At 47.9% G+C, this 20,164-nt stretch overlaps 1 protein-coding gene across 1 annotated transcript; it reads right to left on the bottom strand.

Moving 5' to 3' along the window:
* Nucleotides 1-332: 332 nt before the first annotated feature.
* brk1 (BRICK1 subunit of SCAR/WAVE actin nucleating complex) lies at nt 333-19,989 on the bottom strand. Its single transcript, XM_086002034.1, has 3 exons — nt 19,820-19,989; nt 3,571-3,653; nt 333-758 (listed from the first exon to the last, which is right to left on the bottom strand). Exons 1-3 carry the CDS (start codon nt 19,935-19,937, stop codon nt 732-734), a joined length of 228 nt encoding a protein of 75 aa, XP_085858160.1. The 5' UTR covers nt 19,938-19,989; the 3' UTR covers nt 333-731.
* Nucleotides 19,990-20,164: the final 175 nt, after the last annotated feature.

Raw genomic sequence — 20,164 nt, 5'->3', positions numbered from 1 at the left:
ATGCAACAGGCCGGTTTGGAGGTACACGAAAACTCTTCTAATAATTCCATTCCCCCCCGCCCCACCAAAAAAAATTCAATAAAAGTTTCCTTCAGGTACAATATACCCATTTAATAATACCAAAAAAAGTGTTTTTCTTCTCCACATTTTTATTTTCAATATACAGTGAACCACACTGGAGCAATGAAAATAAACCATAAAATGATAATTTATTTGTAATACCCACACCAACCCTCCCAAAAAAATTGTTGCATATGTGATGTTTTTAAGAAAGGCGGTAGTTATTTTCTCACCCAGGTGCTAGCTGGATAACTGGCAGGCTGAACATTAGCAATGGTTAGACATTATTTAATCAAGAATAAAATGGAAAGACAGGATTCATATACGTTACACTTAAGAGTTAGAACACAGTTCTTGAAATCTTGGAGGGGAAAAAAAAGCCACATCACCACAAATAAGAGTTGGCACAATTCCGCATCCACCCCCCTACACACGCCCCTTCCCCACTCCCCAAAACGGTCATCGTTTAATCCGGTGCTCCCTCTTTACAAATGTGGGAGCCAATGCAGCGTGGAACTCGCAGTCCGAATTATTTCAAACTCGCTCGTTAAAAGGCTTTTAATGATCAAAAGAGTTAAGATAGAAAGGAACAAAAATTTGATGGCATCTGTTCATCACCGACATGATTACGTCAAGTCCACACTCCAAGCAGTTCTTGAGACGCACCTGTTTTAGGTCAGGGTCTCCCCCTTGGTTACCTGCAAAGCGAATCCCAAAAAAAGTGCATCGTTAGCGCAAAATATTCATCGCAAACAATATCATTAAGCGGTTCTGCTGCACTCAGCTACCACCCACCCCGCCAACCCACCCCCAATGACTCTCTCTACCTCGCACCCAAAGAATGGTCACTACGGTGAAGTATGCAAAACCTTGGTTATAAATCTCATCATCAAGAAACTACTTATGAAATAACGCTGGACGGCCAGCTGGTGGCGCCGTCCAAGGAGTATAAATACTCGGGCGTAGGCCCCAGCTTGCCAGGGACATTTTGTAAGACAAGGAACTAGTGAAGTACAACTAGACCTCCATGTTCTGAAACAAGTTGATTAAAGCCTTGCTTTATACTCAAACCAAGTGCGTAGTGAGTTTTATTACGTCAACCTTTATTCATTCGCAGGATGTGGACGTCGACGGCGAGGCCAGCATTTATTGCCCATCCCGAATTGCCCTCGAGACAGTGGCGGTGAGCCGCCTTCTTGACTGCAACGGAGTGGCTTGCTAGGCCATTTCAGAGGGGCGGTTAAGAAACAACCACATTGCTGTGGGTCTGGACCCTACACATTGAACCATGGGTGGATCAAACTGAAATAAAGCCAGTCAAATCACACCCGCATATTGTCAGTAGACTTGTTCTGTCCATTATGGCCATTATAGGCCAGACCGGGTAAGGGCTGCAGATTTCCTAAAGGACATTAGTGAACTAGATGGGTTTTTACGACAATCTGGTGGTTTCATGGTCACCATTACTGACTCCAGCTTTTTATTCCCGTTTTTTATTTAAACAACTGAATTTGAATTCTCCAGCTGCCGTGGTGGGATTTGAACTCATGTCTCCAGGTCATTTGTCCAAGCCTCTGGATTACTGGTCCAGTAACATCACCGCTGTGCTACGTACCCTACGCACTGAACCATGAGAAAGGGCGGATCAAACTGAAATAAAGCCAGTCAAGTCACACCCGCATATTGTCAGTAGACTTGTTCTGTCCATTAAAAAAAAACGCATTTAAAAAGAAAAACATTTTCATACACGGAGTTGCATTCCTGCTACAGGGCTGACGTTACTATGACAGCTGCGTGGTCCGACTCTGTTACAGCACAATGCACTCTGACCCTGTTCCCCAGGTAGCTACGGAGCGGTGAGACACTCAATACAAAGTTCGCCAATGACGCCTTTACCTTTTGTTTGGGGGTGCGGGGGGGGTGGGAAAGAGGGTCTGGGTCTTGAGATTTGGCCAACGGTGCACCATTTTCCTGTGTTTATGCACTGAAGTGGAGTTGGCTTCAGTCTAAACAGACCGGAAATAAATACCTGTTGTGTTCTCCGCAGGCAAGGCTCCTATCCCCGAGAGCTTTTGGGCACTGGGCATCCACAAATGATCGATATTCCGACAGTAAAATGATCCGCCATGTTCCCAAGATTGAGCCGGATCATTTGAAGTTTAGGTTTTGGGGCGGGGTGGACCAAGGAACAGCATGTTATCAAGCGCAGCGGGTGGGCTTGTCCGGAAATCTAATACTGAACCTCAGGCGCACAGAACATTAAAAAGAGGTGAAGGATACACTTCCACGGTGTTAACAGCTACAAGAGTTCGAATGTGCCAGGCCCTGTCTTTCTCTCGCGCTCTCACAACAGCAAACGTACAAACGCACTGGATTAAACCTTTGCTACGATTGGTCACCAACTCCATTCTCAGTGTAACATGCGACTACCAGGATGGTAGAAGGCGAACTAGATGGATCTTTGGTCTTTTCTCATTCCTATGTCCGACAGTATATTTTCAGCACTTTTCTGCAGGATTACACTCAAGGTGATTTGTTTAAATAAAGTGCACTAATGTTCCACCATAGAATGATACAGCACAGGAGGAGGCCATTCGGCCCACTGAGTCTGTGCCGGCTCTTTGGAAGAGCAATCCAGTTAGTCCCACTCCCCCGCTCTTTCCCCATATCCCTTTTAAACGGGCCCATAATATTGGTCCCGCTTCCCTCAAATTCGCTTACTCAGGGTCAAGTGCCAACCACTTCTCCAGGCTGCGGCTGAAGCTCAGTAATCACCGCCAGCGATCTTCAAACTGAAACGCTTTCACCTCTGGGATTGGGGGGGGGGGGGGGGGGGGGGGGGGTGCGGCTCGAGGCCAACCCAGGCCGGAGAGCGGAAAGTCTCTTCTGTCTCCTGGCGAACAGGAGTCCGTTGTGAAATGAGCTTGAGCGGTTGTTAGTGGGCAAGGACTTGCAGCACAAAGCTGTCCCAACAGAAACCACAGGGTAACCAGTGCTGGAAATGGAGAATTTCACACGGCGCGGGAGAGGAGCTCTTTGGAGGGCGGGATCGCGGCACATGGCTGGGGCTGTAACTCCCGCACTTGACCTGAAATTGCTTGATGCTGATACTGGGTGCCCGTGTGAAAAGTTTCATTTCCCAGTCAGCCCACAATTCAAGACAAAAAGTTTTTAAAAAGAGTATTGCAAGAGAGGCAAAAATAATAAAATTATATGGGGGGAATATTGAATGTCCACATCACAAACGCAATATCCTGTGAAGTCCTTAACATGCAACAATACATTGAATGGAATGTCCACCACCATATTAGCTGAACACATTCACCAGCCTCGCTGGTTTATTAGAATGGATTATACACAACCACAAAAGATACATGACTGCTCTGTGCAAATATGGAGAGGGACAACCGCTCAAAGCTATGATTTACTTTAGTACTAACAAAGAATGAAACATTTTCTCTCAATATAAATTTTCCCATTGCACAATAAATCCAACCAGGTCCCTCTTACCCTTGCTTCGATGTATTCAATCCTTCGCTCGAGTGCGGTCAGCTTTTCATTCAGTGTTGCTAGCCGGGAGCGGCAGGACATGTCTGCAAAAAATGAAAGTACCACGCTTTACCTTTCTGCGTACATGTAGTGTTCCTTTTGTAGGCACAATGTTCCGAATTAACGCCCAACACTAAACCCAAGTTGTGCCAGATACACCGGGCAACACCAGAGTACGCTTGTTGAAGGTTAAGGCCAGCGGCCATGAGGATTCAGTAAAAAGAACTCCGCATTTATACGATAGCAAAATACTGCGGATGCTGGAAATCAGAAATAACAATAGAAAATGCTGGAAAAACTCAAGCAGGCCAGACAACATCCATGGAGAGAGAAATAGAGTCAACGTTTCAGGTCGAAACCCTTTGTCAGGACTGAGAAAAAAAACACAGGAAATGAAACAGGTTAAAAGGTCAGTTTGGGGGGCTGGGAAATGGCCTTTTAATCTGTTGCATTTCCTGTGTTTTTGACACTGTTGTCATGCAGGAAACGCGGCAACTAATTTGCGCACAGCAAGCTCCCACAAACCGCAATGTGATAATGACCAGATAAATCTATCTTTTAGTGATGTTGATTGAGGAATAAATATTGGCCCGGGCGCCGGGGATAACTCCCCTGCTCCTCTTAGAAACAGTACCGTGGGATCTTTTACAAAAGATATCCGACTGCTCTGCGCAAATATGGAGGGGGACAATCACTGGGAGAATCTAGAACTAGGGTTCACTGTTTAAAAATAAGGGGTCGCCCATTTAAGACAGAGATGAGGAGAAATTTTTTCTCAGAGGGTCGTGAGTCTTTGGAACTCTCTTCCTCAGAGGGCGGTGGAAGCAGAGTTTTTGAATATTTTTAAGGCAGAGGTAGATAGATTCTTGATAAGCAATGGGGTGAAAGGTTATCGGGGGTAGGCGGGAATGTGGAGTAATCGGCTCAGCCATGATCTTATTGAATGGCGGAGCAGGCTCGAGGGGCCGAGTGGCCTACTCCTGCTCCTAATTCGTATGTTCGTAGCCACCCGAGAGCGCAGACGGGGCCTCGGTTTAACGTCTCCTCCGAAAGAGGGCACCCCCGACAGTAAAAGAACGGAATCCAGCAAGTAATTGTGAAACCCGCATGTCAGGAGCTGGCAGTACCAGCGCACTGTAAAAACAGCTCTCGGCCAGTGACTGCGGGAACGCAACTTGCTTAAATACACCAGAGTTCATTCCCACAGCAACGCATCCTCGTTGCACGCACCTACTGCTTGCGGGATTAAAGCACAATGTTGTCCCCTGGTGTCGACAATGCACTTCAGTCCCTCCGCCACCCACCGGTCACGGGAGGCCTCAAGCGTGCCGGCGGACGCGGCATGCTCCCTCTCCGGGGACACCCGGGCGCGGAAATAGTTGCGGGAGAGAGGTGGGCAGTCGGGCTGAATGACCCCCCCTCGACTGCGCGCTGCCTGGACCGGTGGATGGCCACCCTCAGCCAGGTCAACTGGTGCCCAAGGTCGAGAATACATTGTGGCACGAGGAGGGAGCAGGAGTCGGCTGTCTCCATCTCCCACACCGAAAACTGGAAGGCAGCAAAATAAAGGTTACATCTCATTTTAAAATGTCTGTCTGGAACATTAAATGTAGGAAGTCACACAACACCAGGTTATAGTCCAACAGCTTTATTTGAAATCACAAGCTTTCGGAGCGCTGCTCCTTCGTCAGGTGAAGTGGAGAGAAGCATACAGGCTTTGGCTTGTTCTCTCTGCACAGATGCGGCCAGACCTGCTGTGATTTCCAGCAAAGTTTTTTGGTTTTTTTCTGTTTTTCATACAGACCCCAGCATCTACAACATTTGACTCCTTATGACCCCACCTCATTGTTCTTTGATATAATGTTTTCCTGACTGACCTGTTTGGACACCATTCACACCTTTGATTGCTGTGATTATCTCTCTGCCGAGGTGTGATAAAGGGCAGTTAGAAAGATTACCTGTAATCATCTGGCAGCTTTCTCTGACTATATATGCTGTGCCTGTATGCTTCTCTCCACTTCACCTGACGAAGGAGCAGCGCTCCGAAAGCTTGTGATTTCAAATAAAGCTGTTGGACTATAACCTGGTGTTGTATGACTTCCTACATTTGTCCACCCCAGTCCAACACCGGCATCTCCACATCATGGAACATTAAACACTTTTAATCTCCTCCTCTCTTCCCCACCTCCCCCAACAAAAGTACAAAAATAATCTGACGTAAGAAAACTACTAGGCACTTGGTCAGAGTATTAAACAAGGCTTTAATCAACTGTTTTTCAACATGGAGATCTAGTTGTGTCCTTCACTAGTTCCTGTTAAAGAATGTCCTGAGCAAGCTGGGCCCATGCCCGAGTATTTATACCCTCCCTGGACAGCGCCACCAGCAGGCCGCCCAGTATTATTTCATAAGTCATTGCCACATGAATGACAAGATTCATGTCATAATCCATTCATCATGATCTTGTATCGATACACAGAATTTACAAAGCATCAAGAATCCATTAGCCAACACCCAGCACAATCACAGCAACTGAGCCTGTGACCAGGGTTAAAAACACAGGGCTGGATTTTGCAGGGGGGGGGGGGGGTCAGCGGGCGCGATCGGTGATGGGTCGGAGGGTCAGGACCCAACTGTGAACCCGCCCCCACGCACCTTTACCAAATGTTGGGTCTGTCAGCGCTGAGCAGACCCAACACGCAGCGGCGGGGGAGGCAATTACAATCATTAGTGGCTTGTTTACAGCCACTTATCAATGGTTTTTCCCCAGTTTTTTGGATTTGACAGGTCGCCCACCGGTTTCCCGCTGTGCCTAGACCTCGTCTGTGAAGCTGAGGCGGGAGGTCACTGGCCATTGAATCAGCTGATGAGTTGACAGCTTCAAATGTCAAGTCAAAGCTCCCAGCTAATTGAGAAATGTTCCCTTAACCACTAGCTTCTCTAAACTGCATTTCCACTACAGATTCAGCATACTGCATGTCTTTACACAAGTCTCCATCCAGTCTGACCTCATTACCTCTCCCACCATTGACAGATCGCTTCTGTCATCTCTACTTCACCTGCCATCTATTCCATCAGCATGGGTGCCCTTGAAACTCTCACCTTGGCCCTCAAAGCCCCAACACCAGCATCACCAACCTTCTCCGCAATCAAATGATGCTGCACAGGACAGAGGGCATCAGCACCCGACCACATTGATGCCCGGGAGGCCAGGGATGGCCTTCCCATGGCCAGATTTACTTCATTTGATGCTGTACACATGATACACCAGGTTGGCACCACCCTACACCAAACACCATAAAGCATCCTGACAATGACCAAGCCATTCCTTTCACACTCATCACCACTGCAGGGGGTACCGTTATGTCTCACCATTCACTGTAACTCACTAAGCCACTTTGAATGGTGCACACAAATCTGTCCAAGAACGCAGTGTTGAAAATAAAGGTTTCAATGTTTGACATCACATTAACAGAAACTTTACATGAACATTGCATAAAACACCCAAGTACCTACCCTTGTGTGTTGTTAGTTGATATGATTGCACTAGGATGAGGGCGAGTGTGAGGGGTGGCTAGTGAGATGGGGAAGTGATAATGTTGATAGAGAGGGATGGGTGGAGGTGCAAGGTAAGTTGGTGTGAGTAAGGATGTGCAGGAGTAGGGTAGAGAAGGAAGAGTGATGGGAATGTGATGAGAGGCACAGCAGGATGAGGTTGAGTGTGGCTTTGCAGTAATATTTCCTGATTTATGAGATCATTGAAACTTTTGCAGCACTGCACCCAGGTCCTCCTGACCACATCCCTGCTTGTGCCCTCCTCTGCAATGTGCAACCAGGCTGTGTTGATCTCCTGGGGAGGTCTCTTCCGCCCATGGGAAGGGAAGAGGACCTCCCTGCGTGCTGTGACTCCCTCCAAAGGCATATGGAGGGAGTCATGGGAGAGCCTGGGTGCAGCCGTGCACCACTTGTCAGTGTTTGCAGCACCTCAATGCTGCAGAACACTGACAGCACAAATGTCAAAAGAAAGTTGGCCATGGTCCCTTTAAAGAAACCAGTTGATGACGCGTCATCAAATGACGTCACCAGATCCGCTTCCTCTAATTGGCCGGGAAACACGCTGGGTGGGCAGCGGGGTCGGGACCGGCCGAGGTTCGTAAAACCCAGCCCAAAGTGTCGGAAACAAACGGCAAGCCTGCCTGCATCTGAAAAGAGAAATGTTAGCTTAGCTCCTCTGGACTGCAGCTCAGTATCCAACCCCAAGGGACAGCAGCAGAAACATTAATGTCTGAAATGGAAATAAAGAGACAGGTTTATATTTCTAATGGGAGCTCCTTAGACCAGACTAGACCCTGATGAATGCTGATCACTCTTCACTCCTTTCCAGAAGCTGACAGATCTGCTCTTTGCCTCCAGCAACTTTTAATTTTTGATTCCGATTTCTAACATTTGCCTCTTTTCCTTTTTAATCCTACTGTAGACACTGCGTGCAATCAGGCACATGAATCTGTTAATTATGGCCCTTCACGTAATCCTATCCTCTGTCCTTTCATCTCGCTTGTAACCTTCTGAATCAGACTTACTGTGCATGGCAGTTTTATCCAAAGCCAATATAATACAACACCTAGTATATGCCATAGTTGGGAGTAGCGTGCGCTGTCCTGGGCACCTCAATTTAAAAATTCTCATCCTTGTTTTCAAGTTCCTCCATGGCCTCCCCCCTCCCTATCACTGTAACCTCCTCCAGCCCCACAAGCCTCCGAGATCTCGGCGCTCCTCCAATTCTGGCCTCCTGCTCAACCCCGGTTTTCATTGCTCCAGCGTTGGTGGCCGTGCCTTCAGCTGCCCGGGCCCCAAGTTCTGGAATTCCCTCCCTAAACCTCTCCGCCTCTCTCTGCTCCTTTAAACCTACCTCTTTGACCAAGCTTTACCTATCCTAATAGCTCATGTGGCTCGGTGACAAATTTTGTTTGATAATCTTCCGCGAAGCGCCTTGGGATGTTTTACCAAGTTAAAGGTGCTAGATAAATGCAAGTTGTTGTTGTTGTGGTGGTGGTGGATTTATTTACATCTAACAGAAGCAGATTCTTCATTCCCGGCACTTAGCAGGACAGCAACTTTCTAACTTTATTTTTTACCAAGTCAAATTAGCACTTTCTGTTAACTCATGCACGGAAACAGGAATCTCTCGATAAAAAGAAACTTTTGGAAACAGATGTTCTTGCAACAGAACTTTGCTGTATTTACAGCTCAGTCGCCCAGCTCTGCTTGGCCACAGTTCATACGAGCCACTTATTCTTTCATAGCAGCTGGCAATATTTAAGTACTAGATTGACGTCAATCTTTGCATCAGGAAGCACTTTTTCCACACAAAGGGTAGTAGAAATCTGGAACACTCTTCTCCGCCCGCCCCCCCCCAATATCAAGGGATATGGAGCAAAGGCGGGTAAATGGAATTGAGGTACAGACCAGTCGTAATCTAACTGAACGGCGGAGCAGGCTCGAGGGGCTGAATGGCCCCCGTCCATTCCTACTCCAAGAACAAACTGTGAACAGCTTAATGTGGGCTGCTGCTTATTCCTGGGTTTGTATTTACTGGAGAAGAAAAATTAAGTTTCTTTTTTTTAAATGTTCTGCTGAGTCAGTGAGTAAAGCTGGCTAGGACGGTCTCAGACTGAATTGCTGATTTGTCCTGGGTTAGCTGATCTTAGTCAGCAGCAGGAGCACTGCATGTGCCCTTAGCTTGACAGGGCAAAATAAAAAGGGCTTCTGCTCTTAATCAGCCTCAAACCACCCTTCGCCGGGTAATGCTGAGGCCTGGGCGTCAGGTGCGGACAGGGTCTGGTGCGGCCTGGCGCCCCCAAAGACAACTCACCGGGATGAACTTTCAACTTTGGTGGGGGCGAGGGTGGGGGTGTAAAATGGTGCAATAGCGGAGCGGCTGCCCATTCTACACCCCACCCGATTCCCCTTTCCGCTGAAGTCCAGAGAGAGGAAATTCAGGCGGGGTGTAACGAGGAGGCGATTCCCCGGGGTGTACAACGGGGGGGGGGGGTCAATTCGTTGGGGTGTATTATGGGGGGGGGGGGGGGCGATTCTCTGGGGTGTATTACGGGGGGGGGGGTCGATTCTCTGGGGTGTATTAGGGGAGGGGGGCTCGATTCTCTGGGGTGTATTACGGTGGGAGGGGGGTCGATTCTCTGGGGTGTATTACGGGGGGGGGGGTCGATTCTCTGGGGTGTATTACGGGGGGGGGGTCAATTCTCTGGGGTGTATTACGGGGGGGGGGGTCGATTCTCTGGGGTGTATTACGGGGGGGGGGGGGGTCGATTCTCTGGGTTTATTACGGGGGGGGGGGGTCGATTCTCTGGGGTGTTTTACTGGGGGGGGTCGATTCTCTGGGTTTATTACGGGGGGGTCGATTCTCTGGGGTATATTAGGGGGGGGGTGTCGATTCTCTGGGGTGTATTACGGGGGGGGGGTCGATTCTCTGGGGTGTATTACGGGGGGGGGGGGTCGATTCTCTGGGATGTATTACGGGGGGGTCGATTCTCTGGGTGTATTATGGGGGGGGGGGTCGATTCTCTGGGTGTATTACGGGGGGGGTCGATTCTCTGGGTGTATTACGGGAGGGGGGGGTCGATTCTCTGGGGTGTATTACGGGGGGGGGGGCGATTCTCTGGGGTGTATTACGGGGGGGGTCGATTCTCTGGGGTGTATTAGGGGAGGGGGGGTCGATTCTCTGGGGTGTATTACGGGGGGGGGGGTCGATTCTCTGGGGTGTATTACGGGGGGTGGGTCGATTCTCTGGGGTGTATTACGGGGGGGGGGGGTCGATTCTCTGGGGTGTATTACGGGGGGGGGGGGGGTCGATTCTCTGGGGTGTATTACGGGGGGGGGTCAGGGTCGATTCCCAGGGTGTATAACGGCCGGCTGACCCGCGACCTCCCATTTGATGTTTCTGCCGACATTGAAAGTTCCGCCCACTGTCCACAAATCAGACATGGGTCAGAGCCACGTGGGCGAGGTGACAGGGAGCAGGATACACCTTGGAACCTGACCCTACTAAGAATCAGCACTTTCAAGCGAGGAGGGAAGGAAGCTGTGCTATAAAAATTATTCACTATGCCTCTCTCTCTCCGACTGACTTACATAGAATATACAGCACAGAACCAGGCCATTCGGCCCAACTGGTCTATGCCGGTGTTTGTGCTCCACACCAACCTCCTCCCCTCTTCATCTAACCCCATCAACATATCCTTCTATTCCTTTCTCCCTCATGTGATTAGCTTCCCTTTAAACGTATCTATATTATTTGCCTCAACTACTTCCTGTGGTAGCGGGTTCCGTGTTGTAACCACTCTCTGGGGCAAGAAGTTTCTCCGGAATTTTCTATTGGATTTATGAGCGACCATCTTATATTGACGGCCCCTAGTTCTGGTCTCCCCCACAAGTGGAAACACCTTCTCTAAGATTATGAAAGGATCTGATAGGGTAGACGTAAAGACCTCCATCTGGTCAATCCTCATCCTTCTCTTTTCTAGAGAATAGTGCCCCGGTCTGTTCAGCCTTTCCTGACAGGTATAACCTCTCAGTTCTGGCATAGAAAACATAGAAGATAGGAGCAGGAGTAGGCCATTCGGCCCCTCGAGCCTGCTCCGCCATTCAATGAGATCATGGCTGATCATCCAAACTCAGTACCCTGTCCCTGCCTTCTCCCCATATCCCTTGATCCCTTTAACCTTAAGAAATATATCCAACTCCTTCTTGAATATATTTAATGAACTGGCCTCCACCGCCTTCTGTGGTAGAGAATTCCACAGGTTCACCACTCTCTGGGTGAAGAAATTCCTCCTCATTTCTGTCCTAAATGGCCTACCCTTTATCCTTAGACTGTGTCCCCTGGTTCTGGACTCCCCGACCATCGGGAACATCCTTCCTGCATCTAGTCTGTCCAGTCCTGTCAGAATTTTATAAGTTTCAATGAGATCCCCTCTCATTCTTCTAAATTCCAGCGAGTATAAGCCTAATCGACCCAATCTCTCCTCATACGTCATTCCTGCCATCCCAGGTATCAGCCTGGTGAATCTTCACTGCACTCCCTCCATGGCAAGAACATCCTTCCTCAGATAAGGCGACCAAAACTGCACACAATACTCAAGATGTGGTCTCACCAAGGCCCTGTACAACTGCAGCAAGACATCCTTGCTCCTGTACTCAAACCCTCTCGCTACGAAGGCCAACATACCATTTGCCTTCTTAACCGCCTGCTGCACCTGCATTCTTCTTTGCACCTTCTCCAGTGCCTCTATATCCTTTCTATAATACTAGGAATTCCCAGAGTAGAGCACTTTGTGGGGAGCCCATCCTTCTTTCAGCACCTCCCTCACAAATACTCTACCATAAATTAATAGAACTCATGACTTCAACCAGCATTCTAATAGATAGATTTTTGGACTGATCGATAGATTTTTGGGACTCTAGGGGAATCAAGGGATATAGGGATCGGGCAGGAAAGTGAAGTTGAGGTCAAAGATCAGCCATGATCTTATTGAACGGCGTATGGCCTACTCCTGCTCTTATTTCTTATGTTCTCAGGTACCACACCATGGCATAAAGCAATCAGTGTGCACGAATATTTTTTTATACCAAAATGTAAAAGTAGTATCGCAGAAAATGTTCAATTTTTGAGTTATAAGAACATAAGAAATAGGAGCAGGAGTAGGCCATACGGCCCCTCGGGCCTGCTCCGCCATTCAATAGGATCATGGCTGATCTGAATCTAGACTCACATCCACTTCCCTGCCCTCTCCCCGTAACCCCTAATTCCTTATCTGCTAGGAAACTGTCTATCTCCATTTTAAATGTATTTAATGTTGCAGCTTCCACAGCTCTCTGGGGTAGCAAATTCCATAGATTTACTACCCTCTGAGTGAAGAAGTTTCTCCTCATCTCAGTTTTGAAAGGGCAGCCCCTTATTCTTAGATTATGCCCCCTAGTTCTAGTCTCACCCATCAGTGGAAATATCCTCACCGCATCCACCCGATCAAGCCCCCTCACAATCTTATATGTTTCGATAAGATCGCCTCTCATTCTTCTGAACTCCAATGAGTAGAGGCCCAACCTACTCAACCTTTCCTCATACGTCAACCCCCTCATCTCTGGAATCAACCGAGTGAACCTTCTCTGAACCGCCTCGAGAGCAAGTATATCTTTTCTTAAATATGGAAACCAAAACTGCACGCAGTATTCCAGGTGTGGCCTCACCAATACCCTGTATAACTGCAGCAAGACTTCCCTGTTTTTATACTCCATCCCCCTTGCAATAAAAGCCAAGATTCCATTGGCCTTCCTGATCACCTGCTGCACCTGCATACTAACTTTTTGTGTTTCATGCACCAGGACCCCCAGATCCCTTTGTACTGTAGCACTTTGCAGTTTCTCTCCATTTAGATAATAACTTGCTCTTTGATTTTTTCTGCCAAAGTGCATAACCTCACACTTTCCAACATTATATTGCATCTGCCAAACCTCTGCCCACTCACTTAGCCTGTCTATGTCCTTTTGCAGGTTTTTTATGTCCTCCTCACTCACTGCTTTCCCTCCCATCTTTGTATCGTCGGCATCCTCCAAATCGTTAATATAAATTGTAAAGAGTTGGGGTCCCAGCACTGACCCCTGCGGAACACCACTAGTTACTGACTGCCAGCCCGATAACGAACCATTTATCCCAACTCTTTGTTTTCTGTTAGATAGCCAATCTTCCACCCATGCCAGTATATTACCCCCAATCCCGTGATTTTTTACCTTGATCAGTAATCTTTTGTGTGGAACCTTGTCAAATGCCTTTTGGAAGTCCAAATACACTGCATCCACTGGTTCCCCTTTATCCACCCTGTATGTTACGTCCTCAAAGAATTCAAGCAAATTTTTCAAACATGACTTCCCCTTCATAAAACCATGCTGACTCGGTCCTATTAAATTATGTTTATCCAAATGCTCTGTTACTGTTTCCTTAATAATGGACTCCAACATTTTGCCAACCACAGATGTTAGGCTAACTGGTCTATAGTTTCCAGCTTTTTGTCTACTTCCCTTAAGTAAGGGTGTTACATTAGCAGTTTTCCAATCTGCCGGGACCTTTCCTGAGTCCAGGGAGTTTTGGAAAATAATCACCAATGCATCCACAATCCCTACCGCCACTTCTCTCAAGACCCTAGGATGTAGGCCATCAGGTCCGGGGGATTTATCCGCCTTAAGTCCCATTATTTTACTGAGTACCATCTCCTTAGTGATTTTAATCGTCTTTAGCTCTTCCTCCCCCTTTGCCCCCTGTTTGTCCAGTGTTGGGATATTTTTAGTGTCCTCTACTGTAAAGACTGATACAAAATATTTGTTCAGCGTCTTTGCCATCTCCATGTTCCCCACCACTAGTTTCCCGGTCTCATCCTCTAAGGGACCAACGTTCACTTTAGCCACCCTTTTTCTTTTTATATAGCTGCAGAAACTCTTGCTATCTGTTTTTATATTTTTTGCTAGTTTACTTTCATAATCTATCTTCCCTTTCTTAATTAATCTTTTAGTTATTGTTTTCTGGCTTTTAAATGCTTCCCAATTGATATACCTATCACTCCCACTAGATTTGGCTACTTTATATGCCCTTGTTTTCAGTCGGATACTATCCTTTATTACTTTACTAAGCCACGGATGGCTGTCTTTTCTTTTACTCCCCTTTTTCCTCAGTGGAATATATTTATCTTGAAAGATGTGAAATATCTCCTAGAATGTAGACCACTGCTCTTGTACCGTCTTACACTTTAATCTGTTTTCCCAGTCCACTTTAGTCAATTCTACTCTCATACCTTCATAGTCTCCTTTATTTAAGCTCAGTACGCTGGTCTGAGATCCAACTCTCTCACCCTCAAACTGAATTTGGAATTCTACCATATTATGGTCACTCATTCCAAGGGGATCCTTTACTAGGACATTTTTTATTAATCCTGTCTCATTACACAGGACCAGATCTAAGATTACCTGCCCCCTGGTTGGTTCAGTTACATACTGCTCAAGGAACCCATCCCTAATACACTCTATGAACTCTTCCTCAAGGCTGCCATGCCCAATTTGATTAGTCCAGTCAATATGAAAGTTAAAATCCCCCATGATTATGGCTGTTCCCTTATTACAAGCCCCAACTATTTCCTGATTTATACTCCGACCAACAGAGTTGCAACTGTTAGGAGGCCTATAGACTACGCCCACTAGTGACTTTTTCCCCTTCTTATTCCTTATCTCCACCCAAACCGTTTCACTATCCTGAGCCTTTGACCCAGTATCATTTCTGACTATTGTAGTGATTCCATCCTTGATTAACATATCCACCCCACCTCCCTTTCCTTCCTGTCTGTCCTTCCTAATTGTCAAATACCCTTGTATGTTTAGTTTCCAGTCATGATCATCTTGTAGCCATGTTTCCGTAATGGCCACCAGATCATACCCATGTGTAGTTATTTGTACCGTCAACTCGTCTATTTTGTTACGAATGCTGCGTGCATTCAGATAAAGAACTTTCAAATATGTTTTCTGACAATTTATTCTTGCTTTTACCCCTTTTACTACTTTAGCATTATACATTCTGTCCCTTCCTGACACGCTCTGGTTTTTAATTCCCCCACTGCTACCTTGCTCTATTGCCTTCTCCGCTGTGATTTTTATTTTTCGCTCTCTTAAAACCTCCCCCCCACTAATTAGTTTAAAGTCCTCTCTACAGCCCTAGTTATTCGATTCGCCAGGACTCTAGTCCCAGCACTGGGCAAGTGAAGTCCGGCCCAACGGAACAGCTCTCTCCTGTCCCAGTACTGATGCCAGTGTCCCAAGAAGCAAAACCCATTTCTCCCACACCAGTCTTTGAGCGACGCATTTAACTCTCTAATGTCAGGGGCGGAGGAGGACGGGGGGGGGGGGGGGGGAAGGGGGAAGACAGGGAGAGGGGAAAGTGGGGAAGAGTTGCAGTAAGAGTAGGAGAGGGGAAAGATTAGGGGTCAATCTTTGGGGCGAGAGGAGAGTCAAAAACGTAAGTAAATATTTGAATTTCTCTTACTGATTTGATGTCTGAATTGACTCTGTTAAAAACTGCATACGTTGGTAGGAAAGAGATTAAGATATCAACACTTTATTGCAAAAAGACACAAAAGAAAACTTTCATTTCTATAGCGCCTTTCATGACCTCAGGACGCCCCAAAGCGCTTTACAGCCAGTGAAGCATAGTCACTGTTGTAATGTAAGAAACGCCGTGGCCAATTTGCGCACAGCAAGCTCCCACAAACAGCAATGCGATAATGACCACATCATCTGTTTTAGTGATGTTGATTGAGGGATAAATATTGGCCAGGACACCGGGGATAACTCCCCTGCTCTTCTTTGAAATAGTGCCGTGGGATCTTTTATGTCCACCTGAGAGAGCAGACGGGGCCTCGGTTTAACATCTCATCCGAAAGATGGCACCTCCGACAGTGCAGCACTCCCTCAGCACTGCACTGGGAGTGTCAGCCTAGATTTTTGTGCTCAAGTCTCTGGAGTGGGACTTGACCCCACAACCTTCTGATTCAGAGGCGAGGGTGCTACCCACTGAGCCACGGCTGACAGTGCTGCTGTCAAAATAACAGGACTTAAGCCCTGGTTGCAAGTCTGAAACACAGAATTGGCTGTTATTTGCATCTGCTTTCCGGAGTCAGTTCTCAAACTAACTATGAGGAACTGACCCATATCGCTTCATGAGACAAAGTCAAATGAATTGCTTGGCTTGACCCACTCCTCTCTCTGGTCACAGAGCCACAGCAGTGATTTACATGTTAGGGGTGGAGGAGGACGACAGGGGACAGGGAGAGGCCGGGGGGAGGGAGAGGCCGGGGGGGGGGGGGGGGGGGCTGGCGGGGGAGAGGAGAGACAGGGAGAGGGGAAAATGGGGAAGAGTTAGAAATCAGAGAGCAAGTCTTAATTGATTCTCACAAATATCCAAACAGCATGCCACAGAAAAGCACAGGCAGAGGACAAAATACTTCAAAATGCAATCAAATAGGAAATTTCATTGCAACTGGAAAGGCAACCTTATTTCAATACACTCTTTCCCATAGAGACCCGTCTTCATACAACTACCACACTTCCTTTCAAATATAAAACTCAGGAATCAAGACAATTATACACCATCAACCCAACAAGCACGCTCAATTTGGCGTCAGTTGATAGCACGTTCACCTTGATTCAGAAGGTTCAACAACAACTTGTATCTATATAAGCATTATCCAAGGCGGCCTTCGAGACACACAACAACGCAAAATCGTAGAGCAGAAACTGATAGCCAAGTTCCGCACTCATGAGGACGGCCTCAACCGGGATCTTTGGTTCATGTCATGCTACATGTAACCCCACCTGACGTAGGGTCATCCAGACTCGATTCGTCATTGGCTTGTTCTCTCTATACAGATGCGGCCGGACCTGCTGTGATTTCCAGCAAAAAAAATGTTTTTTGTCTGTTTTTTGTTTTTCATACAGACACCAGCATCTGCAACATTTGACCCCTTGTGACCCCACCTCATTGTTCTTTGATGTAATGTTTTCCTGACTAACCTGTTTGGACACCATTCACACCTTTGATTGCTGTGATTATCTCTCTGCCGAGGTGTGATAAATGGCAGTTAGAAAGATTACCTGTAATCATCTGGCATTATTCTCTGACTATATAAGTTGTGTCTTTATGCATCTCTCAACTTCACCTGACGAAGGAGCAGCGCTCCGAAAGCTTGTGATTTCAAATAAAACTGTTGGACTATAACCTGGTGTTGTGTGACTTCTTACATTTGTCCACCCTAGTCCAACACCGGCATCTCCACACCATATCTATATAGCGCCTTTAACATAGTAAAACATCCCAAGATGCTGCACAGGAGTAGCACAGGAGTATTTTAAGACAAAAAATTTGACACCGAGCCACATAAGGATAAATTAGGGCAGGTGACCAAAAGCTTGGTCAAAGAGGTAGGTTTTAAGGAGCGTCTTAAAGGAGGAAGCGAGGCGGAGGTGTTTAGGGAGGGAATTCCAGAGCTTAGGGCCGAGGCAACAGAAGGCATGGACACCAAAGGTTGAGCGATTATAATCAGGGATGCTCAAGAGGGCAGAATTAGAGGAGCGCAGACATCTCGGAGGGTTATGGGGCTGGAGGAGATTACAGAGATAGGAAGGGGCGAGGCCATGGAGGGATTTGAAAACAAGGATGAGAATTTTGAAATCGAGGCGTTGCTTAACCGGGAGCCAATGTAGGTCAGCGAGCACAGGGGTGATGGGCGAACGGGACTTGGTGCGAGTTAGGACACGGGCAGCCGAGTTTTGGATGACCTCAAGTTTACGTTTTGCTCATCCAGAACTGTATGTCGGACAAGCAGTCTGACCATTTAGACATCGTGGAGGGGCTGAGAGAGGAGGTGGTGAGGTAGAGCTGGGTGTCGTCAGCGTACATGTGGAAACTGACGCTATGTTTTTGGATGATATCGCCAAGGGGCAACATGTAGAAGAGAAATAGGAGGGGGCCACGGATAATTAGTTCACTAGAAGATTGAACGCATAATCTTCAGTGCAGTACTGAGGGAGCGCTGCATTGAGAGAGGTTGGAGACTAGAGATAAGAAAGTCAATGACAAGCTTTTGTGTCCTACCAACAAGGTGAAGGAGGTCTTTAAAAGGCCTTCCTTAATACACACTGTGGACACACTGGTGTAATAGAATTAAGAGATGTTCCTCTTTACAGATACTCAATTTGGTGGATTTCAATGCACTGCTGTTTAGGGCCTGATTAACTTAAGGTAACAGGCAATTCAGGAAACAATCTTGAGACAATGCATCAGTGTTGGGGCATTCATAAGAACATAAGAAATAGGAGGAGTAGGCCAATCGGCCCCTCGAGCCTGCTCCGCCATTCAATAAGATCATGGCTGATCTGATCCTAACCGCCAATCAACACGTTTGTCCATGGAGTGTGAATGATGCTTGTGATAAGAGTTATATTTTTGAATGAGCAAAATTACCTCTAATATAATAACACAGTCGTTCAGACTATTTATTACACAGATGATTTAAAACCCATTCAAGGTCTAGACGGTGTTAAATTGGCTGATTCCAGCCTGGGTGGCAGTTGGGGTGATACGATTAGCTTCAGCAACCTCTGCATGAAGGTCAGTTGAGAACGGCAATGCTGCCATGGTCAAATAGCTGCCGACGCTCACGGTCTAGATTCACACATGAAGAATGGGTACTTGGATGAGACTTCAGAGGGCAACCGATACCCAAGGAACCATCACCGTACAAGAAGACAACACCCTGGGGGGGGAGCTAGAAGACAACACCCTGGGGTGCGGGGGAGCTAGAAGACAACACCCTGGGGTGCAGGGGGGGAACTAGAAGACAACACCCTGGGGTGCAGGGGGGGAGCTAGAAGACAACACCCTGGGGTGCAGGGGGGGAGCTAGAAGACAACACCCTGGGGTGCAGGGGGGGAGCTAGAAGACAACACCCTGGGGTGCAGGGGGGGAGCTAGAAGACAACACCCTGGGGTGCAGGGGGGGAGCTAGAAGACAACACCCTGGGGTGCAGGGGGGGAGCTAGAAGACAACACCCTGGGGTGCAGGGGGGGAGCTAGAAGACAACACCCTGGGGTGCAGGGGGGGAGCTAGAAGACAACACCCTGGGGTGCAGGGGGGGAGCTAGAAGACAACACCCTGGGGTGCAGGGGGGGAGCTAGAAGACAACACCCTGGGGTGCAGGGGGGGAGCTAGAAGACAACACCCTGGGGTGCAGGGGGGGAGCTAGAAGACAACACCCTGGGGTGCGGGGGGGGGGGGGAAACTAGAAGACAACACCCTGGGGTGCAGGGGGGAGCAAGAAGACAACACTCTAGGGGGGTGCAAGAAGACTGCACATTGGAATTTCTCTCCTTTCCCCTTGCCCAAACATATATTAACCCCACCCCCTTTAATCGATAATTGGAAATTAGATGCAATTTTATTTTCCCACTACCGTCAAGTCAGAGCCAAACTAGCAGCGGATATGAGCTGAAGCAGGCCCTCCACCCCAGCATCACTGGCACCCACCGGGGTGGGTGTAAAGAGGAAGCTCGCCTCTGGTGCCACTGCTGGCTGTTGTTGCTGCTGTTGCCACCGCTCCTTACCGAATGAGTTGAGGAAGTCCGCGATCTTCTTGATGCTGCTGGTGATGACCTCAATGTACTCCCTGTTGGCCCAGTCCTGGTGGATCTCCCTCTGCACCGGATCGCCCTGCCCCGCCATGTCTGAAGCACCCGGCCCGGCCACCGCCTGCCACCGCCGCGCTGATTGGCTGCATCTCGCCCGTCCCGCGCGCCGATTGGCCACCTCCAAACCCAGAAGTGCGAGGTCGGCAAAGCTGATTGGTCAGGACTCAGACGTCGGATGAAAGGAGAGCTTCCATTGGTTAGACGCGAGGGAGGCTCGGACTTTGTAGCAAATGAAGAATCTGAAGTGGCTACATTTGGATT

This window comes from Somniosus microcephalus, chromosome 11 (genome assembly GCF_052327205.1).
Source record: "Somniosus microcephalus isolate GS21.2 chromosome 11, FLI_Smic_1.0, whole genome shotgun sequence".
Taxonomy (NCBI): Eukaryota; Metazoa; Chordata; class Chondrichthyes; order Squaliformes; family Somniosidae; genus Somniosus; species Somniosus microcephalus.
Note: the sequence above shows the minus strand (reverse complement) of the source record. Positions and strands in the feature narration are given on the sequence as shown.

Bases quoted from the DNA above. Each gene is read 5' to 3' on its own strand.
- brk1 (XM_086002034.1), bottom strand. From the start codon at position 19,937: ATGGCGGGGCAGGGCGATCCGGTGCAGAGGGAGATCCACCAGGACTGG. The intron at 3,654-19,819 runs GTAAGGAGCGGT...CATTTTTTGCAG, and splicing joins GGACTTCCTCAACTCATTCG to ACATGTCCTGCCGCTCCCGG. The intron at 759-3,570 runs GTAAGAGGGACC...TTCGCTTTGCAG, and splicing joins TTGAATACATCGAAGCAAGG to GTAACCAAGGGGGAGACCCT.